Source organism: Macaca mulatta, chromosome 1 (genome assembly GCF_049350105.2).
Source record: "Macaca mulatta isolate MMU2019108-1 chromosome 1, T2T-MMU8v2.0, whole genome shotgun sequence".
Lineage (NCBI taxonomy): Eukaryota > Metazoa > Chordata > Mammalia > Primates > Cercopithecidae > Macaca > Macaca mulatta.
The window spans coordinates 18,032,896-18,057,992 of NC_133406.1; the positions used below are offsets into that span (position 1 = coordinate 18,032,896).

Here is a 25,097-nt window from a genome sequence, read left to right on the forward strand (position 1 = left end):
GGATAGTTTGAGTCCATTGTTTCTTTGTTGACTTTCTGTCTTGATGACTGGTTTAGTGCTGTCAGTGGAGTACTGAATTCCCCTACTATTATTGTGTTGCTATCTCATTTCTTAGGTCTAGTAGTAGTTGTTTTATGAATTTGGGAGCTCCAATGTTAGGTGCACATATATTTAGGATTGTGATATTTTCCTGTTGGACTAATCCTTTTATCATTATATAATGCCCACTTTCTCTTTTTGTTGTTGTTGTTGTTTTAAAGTCTCTTTTGTCTGATGTAAGAATAGCTACTTGTGCTTGCTTTTGGTTTCCATTTGCATGGAATATATTTTTCCACCCCTTTACCTTAAGTTTATGAGTCCTTATGTGTTAGATGAGTCTCTTGAAGAGAGCAGATACTTGGTTGGTGGATTTTTATCCATTCTGCCATTCTGTATCTTTTAAGAGGAGCATTTAGGCCATTTACATTCAACATTAGTATTAAGATGTGAGGCATTGTTCTATCCATTATGCTAGTTGTTACCTAAATACCTTTTTTCCCCATTTTGTGTGTGTGTTTGCGTGTGTGTGTGTTTTCTAGGCCCTGTGAGATTTATGTTTTAAGAAGGTTCTATTTTGGTGTATTTCAAGGTTTTGTTTCAAGATTTAGAACTCCTTTTAGCATTTGTTGTAGTGTTGGTTTGGCATTGGTGAATTCTCTCAGTATTTGTTTGTCTGAAAAAGATTTTTTCTCATCTTCATTTGTGAAGCTTATTTTTTCTGGATACAGAATTCTTGGTTGACAATCATTTTGTTTCAGGAGGCTAAAATATAGGACCCTAATCCCTTCTGGCTTTTAAGGTTTCTGCTGAGAAATTGCTGTTAATCTGACAACTTTTCCTTTATAGGTTCCCTGATCCTTTTGTCTCACTGCTCTTAAGATTCTTCTTTCATCTTGACTTTAGATAACCTGATGACTGTGTGCTCAGGTGATGATCTTTTTTGCGTTGCATTTTCCAGGTGTTCTTTGAGTTTCTTGTATTTGGATATCTAGATCTTTAGCAAGGCCAGGGAAGTTTTTCTCACTTATTTCCTCAAATAAGTTTTCCAAACTTTTAGATTTCTTTTCTTTCTCAAGAACACCAATTATTCTTAGGTTTGGCCATTTATCATAATCCCAAATTTCTTGGAGGCTTGTTAATTTTTTAAAAATCTTTTTTCTTTGTCTCTGTCAGATTGAGTTAATTTGAAAGACCTGCCTTCGAGCTCTTTAGTTCTTTCTTCTACTTGTTCTATTGTCGAAACGTTCCGGTGCATTTTGTATTTCTCTAAGTGTCTTTCATTTCTAGAAATTGTGATTGTTTTTTCCTTATATTTATTTCTCTGGAGAATTTTCCATCCATATCCTGTATTGTTTTTTAAATTTCTTTAAGTTGGTTTTCAAGTTTCTCTGGTATATCCTTGAGTAGCTTAATAATCAACCTTCTGAATTCTTTTTCTGGCAATTCAGAGATTTCTTCTTTGTTTGGATCCATTGCTAGGGAGCTAGTGTGATCTTTTGGGGGTGTTATAGAACCCTGTTTTGTCATATTACCAGAATTACTTTTCTGGTTCCTTCTTATTTGGGTAGACTATTTCAGTGGAAAGGCCTAGAACTCAAGGCCTGTTGTTCAGATTCTTTTGTGCCATGGGTTCTTCCCTTGATGTGGGGCGCTCCCCTTTTCCCTTGGGATGGAGCTTCCTGAGAGCTGGACTGCAGTGATTGTTATTGTTCTTCTGGGCGTATCCACTCAGTGGGTCCACCAGGCCTGGGCTGATGCTGGAGAATGTCTGCAGAGTCTCATGATCTGATCCATCTTCAGGTCTCCAAGCCATGGATACCAGTTCCTGCTCTGGTGGAGGTGGCAGGGAGTGAAATAGACTGTTAGAGTCCTTGGTTGTAGATATGCTTAGTGTGCTGGCTTTCTTGAATGCTGGTTATGCCAGTAGTGAAGTTGTCACGTGGACAGATTCAGGACCTCTGGTTAGCCAGGATGTTGCAGACAGTGGAATTAGCTGTTGTTTTCTCCTTCCTGGGAACAGGGTTATTCTGCAATGAGTTGCTGTAATGGCCTGAGTTGGCTGGCCTCTAGCCAGGAGGTGGTGGTTTCAAGAGAACACCAGCTGTGGTAGTAGAAGGGGGCTATAAGCTTGTCGTAAGTTGGCGAGGATAAGTATTCAGGTTTCTCGGATGATAGGTGAGGCCATAAAACTCCCAAGAATTTATGTCTTTTGTGATCAGTTATCAGGGTGGGTAGAGAAATACCATGGTGGGGTTGGGCAGGGATAGGTAGGTCTAGGCTCAGACTCTCCTTGGGTAGGGCTTTCCACTACCATTGTTAAGGATGAGGGGGTGGTTCTCTGGCCAATGGGGTTACGTTCCAGAAGGGATTATGGCTGCCTCTGCTGTGTCATCTAGTTCACCAGGGAAGTGGGAGATAGCTGGTAGCAAGAGGCCTCCCCATGCAGTTGGTGAGGCTGGTCTCACTCCTGCAGTGCCCCACTCAGCCCTTGCCCCAGGCTGTAAGCTTCCCCACTAAGAAACTAAGCACAAGTTTCAGGCCTTACCCCTCCATGTCTGCCCACATTGTTGGTGGCGGCTCCTGTGCTCATATCTGCAGCAGTTACCATTTACCCACTGGATTCTGCTCAAGAAAATTCATGCCTTGTAAAAATTATTACAAATTTCAGTTGGAAGCTTCTTTCACCCTGTTTAAGACCTCCCTAATTCTGCTGTCTGCCTTCCCTGAGGGCTCCTGTGAGATGTAGTCAGGGATGGCTTTCCTGGGCTTGAACTGGAGACTGGGAGTGCCTACAAGGCTCTTCCCACTGCTGCTTCTACTTTTGTATTTTGTGCGGTTCCCTAAATCTGTTCCAGCTCTAGGTAGGGTTAAATCCTTCTTCTGTGATCTGGATTTTCAGATTCTCTAGTGGGGATGTGTGTTCAGAGGTAAGTTTTCCCTCTTTCACACATTGAGAACTCACAATTTTTTGCCTGTCTTGCAGAATTTGCAGAGGTGTGCTGCTTCTTTCAAAGGATTTGTAAATTATTTTGGCTTGCCTGGCATGTTCCTATGGTGGTCCTTGGAGCAAAAGTCCATGGTGAGTCTCCACACTGTTCTGTCTGTCCAAGAGGGAGTTGCATGTTAGCCCTGTCTCCCTGTCTCCTATCCACCATCTTCCTCCAGATCTACCTTTTTTTTTTAATGACTAATAAACACTTCTGTGGTGATAAAAAAAAATGAGATTAATTTATAAATGGAAGATGTGTTTATCTTCACTTGTCTGAGTTAACAGATTAGACAGATTTGCAAAGCTATAATCATTGATGTATTACATTTTTGGTCCTTTTTCTGACACTTTTTTTTTTTTGAGACGAGTCTTTCTGTCACCCAGGCTGGAGTGCAGTGGCACGATCTTGGCTTACCATAACCTCTGCCTCCCAGGCTCAAGTGATCTTCCCACCTCAGCCTCCTGAGTAGCTTGGACTATAGCTGTGTGCCACCATGCCTGGCTTTTTTTTTTTTTTTTTTTTTTTTTTTTTTTTTTTTTTTTTTTTTTTGTAGAGACAGGACTTTGCCATGTTTCCCAGACTGGTCTCAAACTCCTGGGCGCAAGTGATCTGCCCACCTCAGCCTCCCCAAGTGCTGGGATCATGGGCACGAACCACCGTGGATGGCCTCTGACACTTGTTTTTAACTGACCTTTTCCTTTTGGTTGTATGCCTTTGAATCCTGTTCTCCCTCTCTCCCCTTAACACTTACAGAGGGTCAACAGCCCTCTCTGTCCTGTGGCTGTTTTGAGATGTTACCCCAATTAATTTTTTCTAATCTTTGGATTCTTCTGTTTAACTAGCTGTGCTGGTTTCACAGTCCTTGGGGACAAATTACAAAAGGTTCTTCATAAACCATTTATATGACTTCCTAGTGTCACTGTGAAGCCCCCACTGCCGAGCCTCGTCCAGGTGTCTATGTACATTCAGGCCCTGCACAATCTCCAACACACTCTCCACCCTCTAATTCAACATGTGTTCTTGTTCTCTCTAGCAGGGATACTGGAAAGTTCCTTTCCTTTCCCCTTCCTCTCCAAAGCCCTCCCAACTTCAAATGCTGCAATAGGTGTTGCTACTCTGTACTGCCCAAGCACCCTGTCCCACCTCTTCATTGCACTGCACTGTGATTCTCTACTCATACTTCCGAGTCCAGCACTGCCCAGTAAGCTTCAAGGGGACCATGTCTTATTCACTCCTGTAACCACAGGGTCTGCCACAGAGACAGCACATGCTCAGTAAGTATTGGTGGCATGAATAATAATGAAAGAACAAATCAATGAAACAGGGAGAGTGGAAAGGGGAGAGGTGTTATTTGTTTTTAATCACAGCTTTATTCAGATGTAATTTACCCTTGTAAAGTATATAACTCAGTGGTTTTCATTATCATTTATTTTTGGATCACCCAATTTTAAAGATTACCTTAATTACTGAATTGAAAATTTATAAAAACTCGGTTTATTCTGAAATACTTTATTAAAAGCGTTTCTACTGTAAGAACACAAAATATTTTAAGCCAGTAACAACATTTAAATTAAAAAGATACAAACATGTCAAAGGAATGAAACCTAGATGTTTTATTATGTGTGAATTATGAGTGCTTACCTGGGCTTGTGTATAACATATACATCTTCACCTGTTGCATGTCATTTAGTCTCTGCAGCAACATTCTTTGTGTCCGTGTGGGTGTTTCTATATGTGACTGTGAATATCTGTATGTAAATGGCTTGTCTCTTGGGTGCATCTGTGGGGGTGGGTATCCACTGCTATTATCATTGCTTTCTTTTTCAGAAAGTGTTTCCAATCTTTGCTTCATTTTACTCAACAGAAATGAGGAGGTTGGTTTATATTTCATGTCTTTTCTCTTTCAGATACAGCTGGTCATGCCACAGATAGTAAAGATGAATAAAACTGTGAAAAATAAAGGATGTATTTAGAATGGCACATTCTGCTGAAAAATCAAACTGACAGACACTTACTAGGGCAAGTCCTGAGTTAAGGTGGATACAAAGGAACCCAAGGCATGCCTCTCCCAGCACCAGACTTCTGAGCAGGCTAGGGGAGTGAGGCATAAACACATGAAATTTTAATGCCAGACACAGATAAGTATAAAACATGAGATCATAAAAAACAGTGTAATGGCTTTCAAGTGATTGAAGATATATGACCTTATTTTCCTAACTATAAATTATAATTGACTGTTGGACAAGCAGATACACTTATGAAAGCAGAAACAAAAGATCTGACCCGGGGGCAATGTCAGAAGTTCTTGGGCAAGTGACTGCTGTAGGTGTTAAGTTGAGCACTAGGAAGTAAACGGAAAAAGCACTGCAAACTGGAGTTTTTGGAAAGTCTTCACTTATTCCATGGAGAGGCAAAGCTGACCATATTTGGTTAGGTGGAGACGAGGGCCCTGCAGGACCCAAGGAGAGCATAAGGCAAGTTTGGAGAAGAGAGGACCTATGGTGGATGTGGAACGTAAGTAGGAACATGCCTGGGGAGAACAATTAGGATGACATTATGGAGGGCCACACTAATGCTCAGAGAAAACTAAAGACATTCTTCGGAAAGAGACAAGAAACTCCTATGTCAGCAATCAGAAATGATGGAAAAATTGAGAAGGCCCCCAGGAATGGTGCTCCCTGAAGACTTACATGGTAGCAGTATGGGTTGCAGGCTGGTTTGGAGGTGTTAGAACCTTTAGGCAGGAGAGGGTGAGGTCTGAGTGAAAAGAGATGAGGAGCATTTTAAGAGAAACACTATCAGAAAAGGACTCTGCTTCAACAGGAGAGTGCAGGTGACACTGAATTCCATATCAGACCTGTGGACACTTGAGGTAATGGCAGGACCGTCCTGGTAGGAGGCAGGGGACCTGGCAGAGAGGGGAAGCTGGAGGTATGAGGCCTGGAAGGAAAGTGCACAGGTATGTGCACAGTGAGCGGGGAAGGAATAGGGCTGAGGACAGAATCCTGGCACAGGCAAAGAAGTCAGTGAAGAAAGATCTAACAGGAAGGGACTGGGTGGCCTGTTTCAGGAGGAGCCAGGAGCCAGAGGTTTCTGGAGCAGAGCTGAGGGAGGAGGAGGACTCAGAAAACAAGTGGGAATTGGCTTCCTTGTGTTTTTTTTTTTTGAGACAGGATCTTGTTCTGTCACCCAGGCTGGAGTGCAGTGGTGCAATCACAGCTCACTGTAGCCTTAACTTCACGGGCTTAAGCAATCCTCCTACCTCAGCTTCCTGAGTAGCTGGGAGTACAGGTGTATGCCACCATGCCCAGCTATTTTTTTTTTTTTCTCCCTGTAAAGATGGGGTCTCACTATGTTGCCCAGGCTGGTCTTGATCTCCTGGGCTCAAGCCATCTTCCTGACTCGGCCTCCCAAAGTGCTGGGATTACAGACATAAGCTATTGTGCCCTGCTCTCCTTGTGAATTTTAGGAGCATAGGTTCAGGAGACTCTGGGTGAAAGTATGTTTTACGAAGAGAAAAGGTAGTGAAGAAGGAGGGGAAGCAGGCTTACATCAGCTGTTCTGGAATGAAGAGCCTGCATGTACACAGGCAGAGGGGAGAGAGCTGCTATACAAGAGAGAGGGTCAATGAAGCAGTGATATGTCTGAAGACCCAAAAAGGAGGATTAGCTGGGCATGAAGAAAGATTAAGGCAACAGGAGTGGAGGAGTGGAGGATGGCGTGTTAGAAGAAGCTTTACAGCCGCTACTTGCAAGGAGGATGTAACAGAGCAAGGAGGGAGAGACCAAAGTGCAGCCTCAACTCTGTCCCTCTGCTCCAGTGTTTTCCTCACTCTCTGGCCCAGCCTTCTGGGATCCTGCCTAAGGTCCTGCTTCCTAACACAGAGGCTGCCATCCACGGTCTGGCTGTGACTGGAGGGAGGCGGACACCCACAGGTCAGAAACAGCCCCAGAGAGGAAGCTGAGCACAACATGAGATAGGAAGGAGAGAAGGAAGAAAGAACGAGGAAGACCGAAGAGGACCTGAAGTGAAGAGGGAAGCTTAAGGAACTTGCGAAGGTCTCACTTCTCAGCAAAGTCAGAGCAGACACAGGGGACGACCAGAACAAAACAACTGAGGTATGGCCCTCTGATGGAAGGGCCACTGGAGGTGACTATGAAGGCACAGGAGCACCATGACATCTTCTGAGGTTCTGTGCACTGGCAGAGGTGGCTGCTCAGGAAACACTGCGAGGCTCTCAAGGAGACAGGTGGCAAGACCCACCCAAACAGCCTTAGCAAAGCGTGTATGATGGAAGGCAAAAGGCTGATAGATGCCAAGGTACTAACAGAGAAGAGCACAACGCAGCCTACAGGTTCCAGGTATGGTTAAAAAAGAGGCAAGGCGGGTCAGAAGCAGAGGAAAGTGAGAGGTCAAGAGACTAGAGGTGAGAAAGGCAGCATAAAGCTGGCATGGGGGAAGGGAGGGTGGAGAATGGTTGGGAAGGGTAGGAGACAGTTTTAGAGTCTACAATCCTAGTAGAATGGGTGGGAGTGGAGGTGTTAGAAAAATTGTGAGGATAGGACCCTAGAAGCAACAAAAACATGGATGTTGATGTCCCAGAGGGTGACAAAAGGAACTAAAGTGAAGACCCCTGGGAGCCATGTACTAAAGTCCTCGAGGAAGATGAGGGTGACCTAGAGGCAATTAGACGCTAGAGAATGGGTTATGTAAGGGCACCGACTTCTTTTACAATGACATCTGTCTAATTTGAGAAGGCTATATGTCTGAATGCATGAACACCACATGCTTTCAGTACCTCTTCAGAAGTCCTGAGATTTATAGATGGCACAATCACTTCCAACATCCCATTCCATACTCTGGAAGAAGTAGACCATGATGCTTTCCAGCAGTAAGCCACTCACCATGGCCAAGAAGGAGAGCTTTCGGTTGATGTTTAGGGTCACTGGAAAAAAGAAGGCAGCCAATAAGTCCAGAATTAATGAAACGATATTGATATGTAAATTTTGGTGTAGTATGAATTGTTCTGTAAAGCTGTTTTTAGAAAAATCTATTTTTGTTCTTATTAATCTGTGCTGTTACCTTCTCCCACTTTTCCATCTACATGTTTTTAGAGAACCAAAGCCTCTGCTTACAACAAAACACTAAGCCCCTCCTCCTCAAATCAAGTGGCAGATTCCCATGAATATCAAAGGAGAAAACAAAAAATTCTAAGGCTATAAGAGAATAACGACAACAACAAAATGATACTTCCAGTCTCACAGTTTGCAAGATGACAAGCGTTCTGATAAAAAGTATCAGGTAATAAGTTCATTTAAAATAGGACTTCGGCCAGGCACAGTGGCTCATGCCTGTTCCCAGCACTTTGGGAGGCCAAGGTGGGCAGACTGCTCGAACCCAGGAGTTCAAGACCAGGCTGGCAACATGTTGAAACCCTGTCTCTACAAAAAATTAGCGGGGTGTGGTGGCATATACCTGTGGCCAGCTTTTCAGGAGGCTGAGGTGGGAGGATCACTTGAGCTTAGGAAGTAGAGGCTGTAGTGAGCTGTGATCGTATCACTGCACTCTAGCCTAGGTGACAGAGTGACAACCTGTCTCAAAAAAATAAATAAAAATAAATAAAATAGCAGTGTGTACAATATATGGGGAAAATGAAGGCACACAGGGCTGCTCTTCCTGGTATAGCAGAAATTGTCCTGGATTGAGAGGCAGATACTCAGCATTCTCTCCTGACTTGATAACTGCCCAGCCATGTACCTTTGGACAAGTCACTCAACCCTCAGAGTCCCAGGAGCTCATTCATAAAATCAAATAATGGCTGTTCTACTAACCTCACAGGACACAGATGATGCATATGACAGCATTTTGAAAACTATAAAGTATTACATGGGTAAATGTAACAAAACATGAGTACCTGCTATAGAAGTGTTAGGTATTGTTACTATGTGATGACGAATTCCAGTGTTCAACAGGTTGTATAAAAACTGCGCCCTAGAAACAAGGCTTTAAGCTTTTTATGGGTTGAAAGCTGAGAAGGCAGAATAAACACATAAACATACCTCTAATTGCCTGAAAATTTGATGTTAGAACAAATACTTTGATGAGTTTGAGGCACAGAGGTGTGTAGTCATGTTCCCAAATGACAGCTGGAATCAGCAAGAGTTTTCCGTAGCTAGATAATAATAATGCTTTCAGCAGCAAAATGAAGTTGGGCTTTTTTTTCGCCGTCATGGGCCGTTCTACCCAAAGGAAGGTAAAAATGCCAATAAAATAGGCAGTCTGTTCTAAAGAAGAAATGGAAAATAAAAGTATGAATGTCCCCATCCAAAATATATCCCCCTAAAAACAAATAAACCACAGTTCCAAAATACAGTTTAGCAGCTGACATAAGAAATACTTTCTCAAGATCACAATCTCTTTTTCTTCTTCTTCTTCTTCTTTTTTTTTTTTTTAAATAAACTCCTGGCTTTTGTATCAGATCCTGCTGGTATAATTTCAGAAACATTATCCACTGAAGAAAAAGTAACTCCATTAGAATTGTAATCATCAACTTTCTGAAGTTCCTTCAAGGAAGTAAGATTCTGCTTAAACATCTTCAGTGTAAGAGCTCTCCAAAGAATAAAACAGGAGAATGGAGGCTTTTCAGCCTGAAAGATGGGTCCCATCCTAAGAATGGGATAACACAGGAAGACATTTTTCTTTGTGCATTCTTCTACTATTTAAGTGCCTATTATCCACATGATTTTTAATATTGTTAATTGAGACTTCCTTTACTCATTTTAACGACATTTTAAAATGCAATTCCTTACACTTCCAGAAAGTATCCACAGGACAGAGTCCAGAGTAGCAGCAGCAATAGTTCCACTGTCCCCTACAGTCAGAACACAGCACAATCTGTTCAGCTTCTGCTAACTAGGAATTTAACATCTCTTTTAACTGTGCTGTAATTTTTATTAGGATTGTTAGTCATCTGATTACCCAACTGTATCCATTCTGAGTGGCCAGTCCCTCATTTTGTTTTTTCCCATATAAGCTATGTTATTAGCAGTTTAGGTGTCTGCAGAATTAGGTTTCTCTGGACACATGTATTATATTACAGCAGAAACAACTATCCTCTTTTTTGAACTTAATAAAACCAAACTAAAGAGGTTCCAAATGTAGGTGGATTAGGATCAATAAAAATAATTTAGGATGGTTAACCTCCATGAAATAGGATGTATTTCATGCTGTCTCCCTTCAAAATAACTAAAAGGCTTGTCAGCTACAAGAATCTACTCAGGTAGATTGTAAAGCTTGGATTTTGGATAAAAATAATAAATAATTCCTTGAATGAATACATAGTGAATGAATAGCAAATAACAAGAACCATCTAACAATGGTAGGTTGACTCCTGTCACTGGAGACATTCAAAGCTACAACCTCTCTCAGGAATCTAGACAGAAAGATTTCTTGCACCAGACAAGCTAGACTAGATAACCTCCACATCTTTTAAATGTAGGATTCATGAGATTTACGGAACTACACTAGCCCTCAGGGTCTCATCAGTCAGGTCAGTTCAGTAGGAGCTGCTACCTACCTATAGAATACTCCAGTGTGGAAAACACTGAAGGGGGTCGGGAGACTTTCCTCAGTCTCAGCACTGATAGTGACCCACTGTGAGGCTTCGGGAAAATCTATACATCTATGTTTCCGCAGCTATAGATGGGGGAACCCCTAACCTACCTACCTCCCTCAGAGGATGATTGTGAAAATTAAATAATTCCTGTAAAAGCAGTTTTTAAATTATAAAATGCTTTATTTATGTAAGATACTCTTTTATTTTTTTGAGACAGAGTCTTACTTTGTCATTCAGGCAAGAGTACAGTGGCATGAACGTGACTCACTGCAGCTTTGATCTCTTGGGCTCAAGTGATCCTCTTGTCTCTGCCCCTCAAGTAGCTGGGACTACAGGCACATGCCACCATGCCCAGCTAAGTTTTGTATTTTTTATAGAGACAGAGTATTGCCATGTTGCCCAGGCTGGTTTCCAACTTCTGAGCTCAAGCAATCCACCTGTCTTGGCCTCCCAAAGTGCTAGTATTACAGGCGTGAGGTACCACGCCCGGCTAAGATATTCTTTTGGACTATACAGTCTAATTAGGGATTAGACTAAGACACACAAAAAAAGTTGTGATGAAAGAAACTTCTGATTTCGTAGAAAGAATCGTAGAAAGAAACTTCTGATTAAGCATCAGAAAGATCGTAGAAAGAAACTTCTGATTAAGCATCAAAATGTCTACTACAGAGTAGTTGCTATAGGAATTCCAACCCATTTAAAAACAAGCCTGGTTTTTAATACTATATACAAAATATGGACATATAACAGTTTATCTTTAGAAATTTTAAGAAAGGCCAGGACCAGTGGCTGATGCCTGCAGTCTCAGCACTTTGGGAGGCCCATATGGGAGGACTGTTTGAGCCCAGGAGTTCAAGACCAACCTGGGCAACAGAATAAGATACTGTCTTTACATAATTTTTTAAAAAAATTAGCCAGGCACAGTAGCATGTATCTGTAGTCCCAGCTACTCAGGAGACGGAGGCAGGGGGATCCCTTGAGCCCAGGAGCTCCAGGCTGCAGTGAGCTATGACTGTGCCACTGCACTCTAGCCTTGGTGACAGAGCAAGACCTTGACTCTTAAAAAAATAAAAATTAAAAAAAATTTTAAGAGGCTTTGCTTTAAAGTTTAAAATCATATTAGGTTCTAATTCTTGGGCTAGATGATGTGCTCAAGGATGTTTTTAGTAGTCTTATGTTTCGTAAGATAAAGAGGCTAACATATTCTTTTGTATATTTCAAATATTTTGAATTGCCGCAAGTCCAAATTGTATATAAAATTATCGATAGACTGGACATCATGGCGGTTAAGCTGTCATAAGCCTTAGTAATTAAATAATAATGGACGCGGAGATTTTTCTATGTATTTTCCATGGATATATCTCTAGTACCTAAAGTAGTAACTGGCACCTAATAAGTATTTTAAAAATATTTATTAAGGGAATGAATAATAATGAATAGTGAATGAATAATCACCGAGTGTAACTGATGGTGACTTGCTCAAGTTAGAGTGCGTACATGAATGTAGTATGCAATAATTCATTCAATCGGCTGAGCAAATATTTATTAAGCACCTACTATGGGCCAGGCACCTAAGTGCTTGAGCTACAACCGTGAGTAAAACAAAGAGCCCTGACCTCATTCAATTGATATGTTAGTGGAGAAAGGCACTAACAAAAGATAATAACTTCTGTGATATGTTAAATGGTAAGTACCATAAGAAAAACAAAGTAGAGCAGGAACAGGAGATCAGGAGTGCCAGGGGAGGTGGTAGCATTGATCAGGGTACACTTAATTGAGAAAGTGTCATTTCAGCAAACTCTTGAGGGGTGTGCAGGAGTCAGACATCTGGGCATTAGGGGGACAGGCATTCCAGGCACAGGAAGAGCCACTTCAAAGGCCTTAAGGTGGAAGTTTTCCAGTGTTTCTGAAGCAAGTTAACTAGATGGGGAGGGTCAGAGTAGACATGGGAGACGACAGCTGTGGATAAAATGAAAGACGTACTGGGAGGGGCAGATTCCAGTACAAGGCCCGCTGTAAAGACTTCAGCTTGCACTCTGAGTGCAACGGGGAGCTACTGTGTTCTAGCACAACAGTGACATGATCTGATTTGGTTGAAAAGGACTACTCTGTGTTGTGTGCAAATACAAGGTGGCTACTGCAGTCACGTAGGTGAAGGATGAGGGTGGCCTGCACCAGGGTGGCAGCCCTGGAGGGAATGGAGAGTAGTAGTAGTATAATAGTAGAAGTGTGGCTGGGCGCAGTGGCTTATGCCTGTAATCCTAGCACTTTGGGAGGCAGAGGCAGGCGGATCATGAGGTCAGACGCTCAAAACCAGCCTGACCAACATGGTGAACCCCTGTCTCTTCTAAAAATACAAAAATTAGCTAGGCATGGTGGTGCACGCCTGTAATCCCAGCTACTCGGGAGGCTAAGGCAGGAGAATAGATTGAACCCGGGAGGCAGAGGTTGCAGTGAGTCAAGACCGTGCCACTGCACTCCAGCCTGGGTGACAGAGTGAGACTCTGTGTCAAAAAAAAAAAAAAAAGTAGAAGTACTTTGAAGGTGGAGCCAACGAGATTTTCTGACTATGGGGTATCAAAGAAAGAGGCACCAGGGATGACTGCAAGGCTTTCTGGTTAATGCAACTAAAAGAATGGAGTTACAACTGAGAAGGGGGAGGCTGCGGTAGAGGCAGAGAGATGAGGAGCTTAATTACGGGTATGGTGATTTATTAGATATCCAAGTGGTGATGTTGAGAAGGCAGATGGATGCAGAGTCTAGAGGTCTGGAGAAAGATCTAGATTAGAGATGGACATTTGAGAGTTCTCAGCAGACAGGTTATATGACCAAGAGAGCGAGGGCAGATAGAGAAAAAAAGAGGACAAAAGAAGACACACAGACCAGAAATGTGATATTGGAGTGGACTGGAGACTCAGTATTACTAAAGTAAGATTTCATTATAATCAAAGAGTTGAGAAGCAGAGGAGCATGGAACTAGCAACAAAATAGTCACAGAAATTAGCTCAACACAATTCTGACAATAGGAAAACAATAACTTATGAAGTCAAATTCTGAAAAGCACTTCCTGAACTTAAGGAATTTTGAGAAGTAGCCAAATTCCCTGCATGCAGTCAGATAAGTAACAAGTAACAAAAAATAACGAACCCTATAAAATACACTGCATTAGTATAATGGAATTAGTACAATACATTGCGTAATGTCTGGCAATTATCTCTATTAATAAAGATAGGACCTAGGTAACTTTCAGACTGGATAATCAAAACTTAAACATTAAGAATTTTATTGGCCAGGCACAGGGGCTCACACCTGTAATCCCATTGGGAGGCTGAGGTGGGAGGACTGCTTGAGCCCAGGAGTTCAAGACCAGCCTGGGCAACATGGAGAGACCCCCATCTCAACAAAAAATATAAAAATTAGCTGCAGGTGGTGCATGGTGTGGTGGTGCATATCTGTGGTTCCAGCTACCTGGGGGGCTGAGGCAGGAGGATTGCTTGAGCCCAGGAGGTCAGGACTGCAGTGAGCTGTGACTGTGCCACTGCACTCCAGCCTAGGCAACAGAGTGAGACCCTGTCTCAAAAAATATATAATAATAAAAATAAAAGAATTTTTATCAACAATATTGTGCTTCAAAATATTTTATGAAACTTTCTAATGTGATAAGCACAACTATTTCCATACTATATATGTTGTAACAGATTTTTAAAAAGCAGGTGATTCAAACACACTCACTTCGTAGGTTAGTAGTGGTGGAGCTGAAAATTCCTTCTCAAGTCCCATATTAACTAGCTCTTCTTACCAACGATTAAGACTACATGTCTTAGTTTTAACCAGATTAGTTAAGTAAGAATAGTTAACTAAGAATGGAAAGCGTGGCATCTCCTTACCTAAAGCAGCAATCGCAAACATTCTATAGAAATCCCATTCCTTAGCATATCTGATCAAGTCGTCAGGGGCAGTATTCTGGTTGGAATCTTGAAGCTGCCACCACCTCAGGTATGCTTCACAAAGCAAACAAAATATGCAGAGTTTTCCATGGATCTGATAGTCAAAGACATTGCCATTCAATTAGGTAACGAAACAGTTGCATTAATATCAACAGGTACAGAGTATTTGTGGCATCCCACCTAGTCACTTTTCAAATTCAGAACTGCCCAACTAAGTGGCTAATTGTAGTCATTTTGTAATCAGTGGGTTTTAATCAGCAATGTACCCCAGAAGCACATGGGGAGATTTCTTCAAAAATTTAAATGTCTAAGCCCCAGTCCTGATTCAGAATCTTTGTAGTAAAACACAGACATCCATATTTTGCAACAGTTCTGGGGGGATTCTAATGTGCACCCCTAGTTAAGAATTACTGCTTTAAATAATAGTTCACCTTTCATTACACATTTTTGACTTCTGTCCTTTCCACAGAATCAAGCAAAAAACTTATGTATGATTCATGTATATGTGGGAACAGCAATAAGAGAACAGATTTAATCTGAAGATTCCATGATATTGAATAAGCAACTATTAGTCTGAACATCAATTTTTAAAAAATACCTCTGCCTGGATGAGTATGATTCAATATATTAAAAGAGAACAAATAAAATCTGGAAGTTCTTAAGAGTCTGAAATTTTGGCTAAAATAAAAAATACTAGGCAACAAAAATTGGCTTTTTTCTATGTAGTCCTCCTTCAGGTTGAACTTTCTCCATCAAAATAAAGTAAGGAAGAGGCTGGGCACAGTGGCTCATGCCTGTAATCCCAATACTTTGGGAGGCAGAGGTGGGCCGATCACTTGAGTTCAGGAGTTCCAGACTAGCCTGGTCAACATGGCGAAACCCCATCTTTACTGAAAATACAAAAATTAGCTGGGCATGGTGATACATGCCTGTAATCCCAGCAACTTGGGAGGCTGAAGTAGGAGAATCACTTGAACCCAGGAGGTGGAGGCTGCAGTGAGCCGAGATCACACCACTGCACTCCAGCCTGGGTGACAGAGCAAGACTCTGTCTCAAAAATAAATAAATAAATAAAATAACAGGATGCCCAGTTAAATTTGAGTTTCACATACAGCACGAATAAATTTTTATTGTGTAAGTACGTTCCATGAAATATTAAGGATATTCTTATACTAAAAAATTAATTCGTGGCGTATATGAAACTCAAATTTAATTGACTGTCCTCTATGTTATCTGTCAACTCTACCCAAACTATTAAAGAGTTCACAATTCTATTCAACTTTATAAATCAGGATTAAACTTTGATTAAACTGAAAGTTATTTATCTTATACATTCCTTTAATAGCAAAGTATAAAATGCAATAAATTATGTTTTTAAAAACATTTTTCTTTTAATGTTTGCTTACCTCATTTAGGTATAATTCTCTCCCTACTTGGATATGTCTAATTGTATTCTGTTAAAAACCAGTGATGATTGTTTCTATTTACTAGCAAGTAATTCAGATTATGACTTGTCAGTTTCCTGCCAGTGACCACATTCTTAAACACTCATTGAGCATTATGCACCTTTTAAAATCAACATCTATTATTTCTAGAAACTTCCAGATACATTGCAATAAAAGACCCTCTTAAGTTAGAATTTCTTTTTCTCTTTTATAATATTCTTTACTTCTGCTTAAAATTCTTATTTTTCAAAATGTAACAGCATCAAATAAAATTAAAAAATAAAATGATCACAACTTACATTTATTTGAGTATTGAAAAGAATATGTCTGTAGGCCTGAGCTTTGCACAATATAGCATTAATCAAGATGATAACAGGATCATACTCGATGTATTTGTCCACAGGTTTCTGGCAGGATTTCTGAAATAATGCAGGATAATATTAGAACAAGCAAATGTATACTTTCTGGAATCCTCAAGGATTTCAAAACAGCAGGGTCTATTTTGGACACATATAGCAATATTGCCATATTAGCAATTATTTATATAAACTTCCATTCAGATATAAAATGTTCATCTACATAAGAAAGGGTTTCAGAAAGGACTAATCTTCTAGGCTAGGAATATTAATATTTTAACCTCATATTCAAGAAGCTAAAAATATATCTAATTTAAAGACTGAGTTTAGGTAGGAAAGTATTCTAGAAGATTTTACTTTCAATCTATACAGACTCTATGTCCAATTCTACTTTCAATTTGTAGGAATTATTATAAAATAAATACATTTATAATGCACTTTCATTGATAAATTATTGCCTCTTGGCTAGATGCCCCTGACTTTGTGGTTCTTGGTATATGATTTGGAGAAAAGTACTCAGTAAAGTTACCTTGTCCCCAGAACTACTGAGAGCTGCAAGCAGGTAAAGAACGGGGCACAATTCCAAAGATCCTGAGGTGGCCGATAACAGGGGAAGCCTGGGATTTTCTCCAGTAACATCAAGGATATGGAAAGAAAATGGTTTTTCTCTGCTAGAGTAGAGGCAATGGAGAGTGCTGGGCTGTGTAAGGAACTAGGTTGTGCAGCCTAGATCTAGGTTCCAAAATCAAGGCTCCCTTGGCTCTTAGCAGTTCACATTAAATGGCTTTCTTCCCCCCTGAAGGGTCACCAATTTAGAGTTCAGATTCTCTAGACACATGTGATTACAATGTTACCAAATTCCCACACCATTAGAACATAAAAAATGCAGGTATACACAAACAAGCTCATTAGAAATGTGACCTCTAAAGCAGTACTAGTCACAAAGTTGCATCAAAGCTACTATTCACTTTATAAAACTAGAGCAGTACTCCCATAGCCACAGTTTTGCTTTCTGCAGTTTGTAACCTGAGGTCAACAACTGAAAATTAAATGGAAAAATCCAGAAATAATCCTAAGTTTTAAATTGCATGCTGTCCTGCTCCACTGCCCGGGATGTGAATCATCCCTTTGTCTAGTGTGTCCACGTTGCAGATGCTCCCCGCCTGTTAGCAATGTAGTTGCTGTCCAGGTTAACGGGATTAAGGATCATAGTATTGCAGTGCTTGTGGTTCAAGTCACCCTTCTTTGACTCAACATTGGCCCCAAAGCACGAGAGTAGTGATGCTGGCAATTTTACAGCCAAAGAGAAGCTGTAAAATGCTTGAAGTGAAAAGGTGAAAGTTCTCGGCTAATAAGGAAAACAACAATCTTATGCTGAGGTTAAGATCTATGATAAGAATGAATCTTCTACCTGTGCAACTGTAAAGAAAATAAATTGTGCTAGTTTTGCTGTGGCGTTTCATACTGCAAAAATTAAGGCCACAGTATGTGAGAAGTGCTAAGTGGAAAAGGCAGGGCCAGGTGCCATGGTTCACATCTGTAATACCAGCACTTTGGGAGTCCGAGGTGAGAGGATCACTTGAAGCCAGAAGTTTGAGCCCATCCTGGGCAACAAAGCAAGACTGTCTCTGTCTCTCTCTCAAAAAAAAAAAAAAAAAAAAAAAAAAAGAAAGAAAGATGGGAAAAGTATTACATTTGTGGGTGGAAGGCATGAACGGAAACGTATTCCAACTGATGGTAATCGGGTTCCGTACTACCTATGGTTTCAGGCACTCATTGTGGGTCCTGGAATTTATCCCCCAAAGAGAATGGGGACTACTGGAATGGCTACAATTCACACGCATAACATTTGGAAACTTTGAGGAGATAAAATAGAAGAGTTGCGAGTATAAAAACAGTCTAGGCTGGCCTTTTAACTACATTAAAGTGCTGGAAGAAAAATGAAGTGCACTGAAGAATACTGACCCTGCAATTCAAATGTAATAAAAAATTGGATGTGTTCCCAATTTACATAGTTTCTCCACTTCATTTGCGTCATTACAGGAATAGGTATGTTTTCCAGTTACCAAGTGATCCAATGACGGGAGATGTGCTGTTACCTCAAACTTAATTCTGCTTAATCAGGGCCGGGCGCTGTGGCTCATGCCTGTAATCCCAGCACTTTGGGAGGCCAAGGTGGGCAGATCACGAGGTCACAAGATTGAGACGATCCTGGCTAACATGGTGAAACCCCATCTTTACTAAAAAAAAAAAAATACAAAAAATTAGCCGTGTGTGGTGGCAGGTGCCTGTAGTCCCAGCTACTTGGGAGGCTGAGGCAGGAAAATGGGGTGTGAACCCGGGAGGTGGAGCTTGCAGTGAGCCAAGTTCGGGCTACTGCACTCCAGTCTGGGCGACAGAGCAAAATTCCGTCTCAAAAAAAAGAAAAAACATCTGCTTAATCAAACTGAGGCATAAGGAGTTAATATTTCTGCAGTTCTTTATCTGAGCAGGGAATAAGCCAGCATCTAAACAGAAGCCCCAGAATCAGAAATTCCATGTCCATGACAAAGAGCTGTTTGATAGGTCTTCCTTGGCTACTCACGGGGAGCATATCTCCTTCCTTTCTACGTGCAATATTAGGACACCAGAGAGGCTGCTTCATGTTAAAATGGAAACCCTAAGAAGTCAGGGGTCCTCTCTGTCCTTTAAATGTTCTCTAAAACCCATTTTTGGACAGCATCACAAGTCTAAGGCTGGGGATTTGGACAATACTTGGAAGGAGGCAGGCAGAAACCAACACCAAGAGACACAGCAGCTGTTATTCCTTTTGCATTCATCTGTTTGACAAATGTCTTTGGAGTTGCTATCACATGCATAACAATCGCTCTCTTTTCTTGGCCATTGTATGGACCAGGAACTTGCAAGGTGCTAGATACTCACCTTCAGCCACAGTTTCTATCCTCAAGGACCTAACAGTTTAGAAGCAGAAGACAAACATGCCTCTATGATATGGTCTGATGACCACAGTTCATCAGACTATGTAGCATCCAACGGCTACAATGGGATGAGCACAGGGTGATATGAAATCAAACGGAGGAGGCAGCTTCTGGTAGTATGTGATATCCTATGTGCTTTGCCCATTTCCCTTCTTAGCATTCGGCGTGTTTTATAAATGCTGAGAAGTCATTAGAATTCGCTGGTTCCCTCTCAGTTTACACCTCACTTTCCTTGTTCTCCCTCTGTTATTTGCTTTTCCCTTAAGTGCTGCTTGCAACTTCCTTTCCCTCTGCCTTCACCTTGAATGTAAAGAGAAAAACTACACATACACACACACACACACACACACACACACACACACACACGCACACACGAAAAAAACAAATGTAGATATCCCAAAACAGACCACTGGGAGTCGTATTTATTCAAATTAGTATATATGTTTCTTTTCTTTTCTTTCCTTTTTGAGACAAGGTCTCACTCTGTGGCCCAGGCCTGGAGTGCAGTGGCAGGATCTTGTCTCACTACAGTCTCTGCCACCCGGGCTCAAGCGAACCTCCCACCTCAGCCTCCTGAGGAGTTGGGGCTACAGGCATGTGCCACCATGCCCAGCTGATTTTTGTAGTTTAGTATAGATGGGTCGGGGGCAGCGGGTGGTCTCACCATGTTGCCAAAGCCGGTCTTGAACTCCTGACCTCAAGTGATCTGCCATTTAGTCTCCCAGTGCTGGGATTATAGATGTGAACCATCATGCCTGCCCAGATTTAGCAACTATGTTTCTTATGTTTCTTATTTTGGCAAAATTGTTTCATTTACTACTTTATAGGCAAGTATCCTGAAAAGAGAAAAATCTTCCTCTAAAGAATCCCTACAGCACAAGGACCAAGCATACTCTGGGAATTCAGGCTGCTCCCACCGCCTGTCTCAACATGGATATGACTTCCTCTGTCCTGCTGTGTTCTCCAATGCCTGACGAATCAGATCTCTTTTAGAATATAAATCAGACAAACCAAATTTGTTCTTAAATATTCCTGCTGTTTCCTTCCTGTCATCTCTAGGAGCATTCCCTTCCCTTCTTTAAGTCTTTAAGCTCCTCAAGGATAGGGCTGTGTCTTATTTATCTTCACATCTAGGATCCCAAGGGTGGGAGCCGAATGCTGTAGTGCTGAAGGAAATGGAAACTTAGGAGAATCTTACAGGAGTTTTGTTTTGTTAACATAATAATGAATGTATTAAATATCTGTGCACTTAAAATAAGCCAAGTCCTATAGTAAATACAGAGTACTGTATCTTTTTTTTTTTTTTTTTTTTTTGAGACAGAATCTCACTCTGTCATCCAGGCTGGAGTGCAATGGCACAATCTCAGCTTCACTGCAAACTCTGCCTCCTGGGTTCAAGCAATTCTCCTGCCTCAGCCTCCCAAGTGGCTGGATTACAAGCATGCACCACCACGCCTGGCTAATTTTTGTACTTTAGAGAGACGGGCTTTCACCGTGTTGGTCAGGCTGGTCTTGAACTCCTGACCTCGTGATCCGCCTGCCTTGGCCTCCCAAAGTGCTGGGATTACAGGTATAAGCCACCGTGCTTGGCCAAAAGTACTGTATCTTTAAGCATACTTATAATAAATTGTGAAGAGCTGAAGCAGCAGGATTGGCTAAAAGCAAGGGACACATGATATATTAGACAGAGGAAAGAGAAACACAGAAAGGCAAGCTGGGAGGAATGGCAGTGAAAAAACAAGCAGAGCAAAAGGAGAGGAGACTGGGATGAAAAATACAGGTGAGCAATCAGGCTGAGTACCTTGCTGACTCCAAGTTTGGTAGGGAAGAGACCAAAGTATGTATGAGTAAGCACTTAGAAACTCTGGAGATTATGTCACAACAAATGGTCTAATGTCTAAAAACTTCTTACTTTTTGTATCTCAGAGGTTGGAGAGCCTTCAAAATAATTCGTCGCTTCATGGTTTAATTTTTTAGTCTGGCATCAACGAAACGATTTTTCCTGAGTGGTGCTATTATCGTCTAAAGTTTAGTATGCATTAGTATGATAGTGACACGGCTATTACAAACTCTGTCTCATTATGGAATGAATGTGGACAATAACGAATCCATAAAGTACTGTGCCACCATTCAATACTCCAAATATAACTCCAAAATCCATCTCCTGGGAGAAAGAGTATGATGTTAGGGAACAAAGGGGTGGGGGGAAGTGAATGTTGACCTAAACAGGCTATCCAATAATTATTTTGCCTTTCCATAAACAAAACAAATACCTGTTGTTTAGCAAAGGGATTTTGTTAGCTTAATGCCAACAAAAAAGATATTTTTTGTATTTTTAAAGACTACTAAAATGCATATACAAATACTAGCTTTTCTTCAGACCATATTCAGTTATGTGGTTATCATCTTCCAAATGAACCATTTAATTAGACCAGTCCAAAAGTTATTAGGTTTAGACCACATATAAGATCTTGTTCTCTTCCTCCTACCTGGATGGCCAAGCATATGCTAATCTAAAAACCTGGAAGGGATACATTTATTCAACAGATATTTACTGAGTGGCTACCAAATGTCAGTCGCTGTTCTGAGTGATACAGCTACGTTAATGAATAAAACAGACAGAATGTCTGTCCTTGTGTAAATTACTTTCCAGTAGGAGAAGATACACAACACTAAGTCAATTATATACAAGATTACAAGAAGATAGGCGTTATAGAGAAAGACAAAGCTGGGAAGCCTATCATACTTTTCAATAGGGTAGTCAGAGTAGACTCTCTGAGATGTTTGAAGGAGGTAAGGGAATTAGTCACGCAGATACTTGATAGAAGAGTGCTCCAGGCGTTGTGCAAAGGCCCTGAGAAAGGAACTTGCCTAGTTTGAGAAACACCAGGAGGCCAGTGGGACTGCCGTAAAATAAGGAAGGGAAAGAGTAGCAGGAGACTACATAGGGCCTTATAAGCCAGTTCAGGGATTCTGGCCTTAACTCTGAGATGGAAAACCATCAGAAAGTTTTGGTCAAAGGAATGATATGATCTAAATCATATTTTTCAAGGATCAGTCCCTGGCTACCGCGTGGAGAGAAGACTGAAGAAGTGCAACGATGATGTAGGGAGACCAGATAGGAGTTACAACAATAGTTCGGGTAGACATGATGGTGGCTTGGATGAGGACTGTAGCAGCAGGAGTAGTGAGAAGTAGTGGATTCTGAACATAATTTGAAGACAGAACAGGATTTGCTGAATAATTGAATATGGGATGTGAGAGGAAGAGTAGAAATAGGGATGACACCAAGGTTTCTTGGTTTTAGGAGTTAAAATGGTAAAGTTGCCACTAACTGTGATGGGTATATGTGAGCTGTCTATTGAAATCCAAGTGGACAAGTCAAGTAGGTAGTTGGACATTTAAATCTGGAGTTTAGGGAAGAGGTTCAGGGTAGAAATATAAATTTGGAAATTGTCCAAATGTTGATGGTATATAAAGCCATGAGACAGAATGAGCTCTTCCAGGGAAAGCATGCAGACAGAAGGAGGCCCAATGACTATGCCTTGGAATACACCATGATTAAGAGCTAAGGGAGGTGAAGCAAAAGCAGAAAGGAGATTGAGGGGTAATAGCCAGTGAAGTAAGAAGACAATAAGAAGAGCACTGAGTCCTGAGAAGCGCACACAGCATTTCAAGGAGGAGAAAGTCATGAGGTAAAATGCTGCTGATCATTAACCGAGAATCGACTACTGGATTTAGCAAAGTGGAAGTGGTGATCTTAACAAGAACAGTTTCTAATGAAATGTGGGTGCGAATGTGACTAAAGCAGGTTCAAGAGAAACTAGGAAAGGAAATAGACAGTACAAACATATCTTAGAAGGCCTGCTTTCTAACTAAGAAGAAAAAGAGCAGAAGCTAAAGGGGGAAGTGGCAGCAAGCGTATTTTGTTGGTGGTGTTGGTTTTATTTTTAGTTTTTTGATGGAAGAAGTAATAGTATGCATGCTGGTGGGCATGATCCAGCAGAAGGCAGAAGAAGACAAGAATACAGTAAAGAAATAACAAATGCCAGTATTGTGTTTATGTTGGTTTATGTTGTTGCAAACCTGGTGGAAGTTCTGTTTTCGCGGTGGCTCACGCCTGTAACCCTAGCACTTTGGGAGGCTGAGGTGCGTGGATCATTTGAGGTCAGGAATTCGAGACCAGCCTGGTCAACACGGTGAAACCTGGTCTCTACTAAAAATACAAAAATTAGCCTGTCGTGGTAGTGCGGGCCTGTAATCCCAGCTACTTGGGAGGCTGAGACAGGAGAATCGCTTGAACTCGGGAGGCAGAGGTTGTAGTGAGCTGAGATTGCCCCACTGCACTCCAGCCTGGGTGACAGAGGGAGATCCCATCTCAAAAAAAAAAAAAAAAAAAAAATGAACAAAAATGAAATAAGATTGCCAGACAGCATGAAAGGCCTACATGAGGTTAATGGTCACAAATTTGTTTTCCCCCAGCAACGTACTGCTGCATGGGTACAGGGACAAGACCGGGCAATATGTTGGATTTAATAAGGGTTGACATTTTGACAAAGGAGGGAAAGCATTTGAGAGAGGAACAGGAAATTGAGGGTGTATACACCAAAACGTTATGTGGTTGACAGATTATATAGGTATACACTCAGTTTGTCTATTCTCTTGTATATTACTACAGACCATAATTTACTAAAGAGATTATTAGAAAATCACAAGATCTAAAATGGGACAAAAATGTACTCTCTATTCTGTGACACGTTCTTTGCTAATTAATACCCCCAAAGAACCTCCAACTTTGTAGACTCTTTAAACATAGGATTATTCTCTCTTAATAAACTACGAACACCTTGAAATGAGAATTTTTACTTCCTCACTTTTGGGTTTTGTACCACCAACGTCTAGCATAGTGCTTTGTACACAGCAGACATTCAATAACTACACTTGACGAAACCTTAAAAAGCATCGTAGGTGGATTCAACACGAGTTGTGGAGGGTAAGGATGGTACCATCTCTCTGTCAAAGGGAGAAGAGCTACAAGGAAGTAGCTTTGGCATGAACCAAAATGTCAACCGAATTGATCTTTACATTTCTCTGCAAAATGCCCACATCTACCTCTGCCTGGCGGTCCGGTCCGTTCGCCAGCTTAGGTCGTATCACCCAAATATGCCCCAGGATGAGAAAAGCGCTGTAGGGTAGCTGAGTTCTCTATCTGTACAGATATTCATGCAAAGACCCCGGGCAGGAATGTCAACTACGGAACTAAAGACTGTATCAGAGGACCCTGCTCCTCGCGGTCCCCAAATCCCGCCGCGCCATTTTCTTCTCAAGGACACCCCACATCTGACAACTCACACAGATGGTTATCTTCAGCACACCGTGGTTATAGTCTCGGTACAACTCTTTGGCCTCCTGGTTGCATTCGATGCACCTGTACTGGCAGGAGGCCGAGGCAGCAGTAGGAGTCGCTGCCACCCCATCCACATTCCCTTTCCCCTGCTGCAGCCCGCTCCGCCCGCCGTTGCCCATTTCCACTCAACTGCAGCCCAGAACTTCCGATTCTGTGGCGGGTAAGACGTCAGACGCCAGACCGGAAGATTTGCGCCGCGCGGGGCTTTTGGGATTCGTAGTCCCAGCACCGGCAAGGTGGCCAGGGGCTGGTCGAGCTGGGACTACCATTCCCAGCACACAATGCTTCTCCCTTTGCCCCACCCCCTTGCCACGGTCCAC

At 41.6% G+C, this 25,097-nt stretch overlaps 1 protein-coding gene across 1 annotated transcript; it reads right to left on the minus strand.

Annotated features, from left to right (window-relative positions):
* Positions 1–4,522: 4,522 nt before the first annotated feature.
* Positions 4,523–24,910, minus strand: ARV1 (ARV1 homolog, fatty acid homeostasis modulator). The gene is made up of 6 exons (XM_015126127.3): positions 24,723–24,910; positions 16,336–16,455; positions 14,532–14,685; positions 9,089–9,313; positions 7,828–7,974; positions 4,523–4,976 (listed from the first exon to the last, which is right to left on the minus strand). Exons 1-5 carry the CDS (start codon positions 24,894–24,896, stop codon positions 7,832–7,834), a joined length of 816 nt encoding a protein of 271 aa, XP_014981613.3. The 5' UTR covers positions 24,897–24,910; the 3' UTR covers positions 4,523–4,976; positions 7,828–7,831.
* Positions 24,911–25,097: the final 187 nt, after the last annotated feature.

Bases quoted from the DNA above. Each gene is read 5' to 3' on its own strand.
- ARV1 (XM_015126127.3), bottom strand. From the start codon at position 24,896: ATGGGCAACGGCGGGCGGAGCGGGCTGCAGCAGGGGAAAGGGAATGTG. The intron at 16,456-24,722 runs GTGAGTTGTCAG...GCATTATTTCAG, and splicing joins TGCTGAAGATAACCATCTGT to AAATCCTGCCAGAAACCTGT. The intron at 7,975-9,088 runs GTATGTTTATGT...TCTTTTTTCCAG, and splicing joins AAATTTTCAGGCAATTAGAG to TGACCCTAAACATCAACCGA.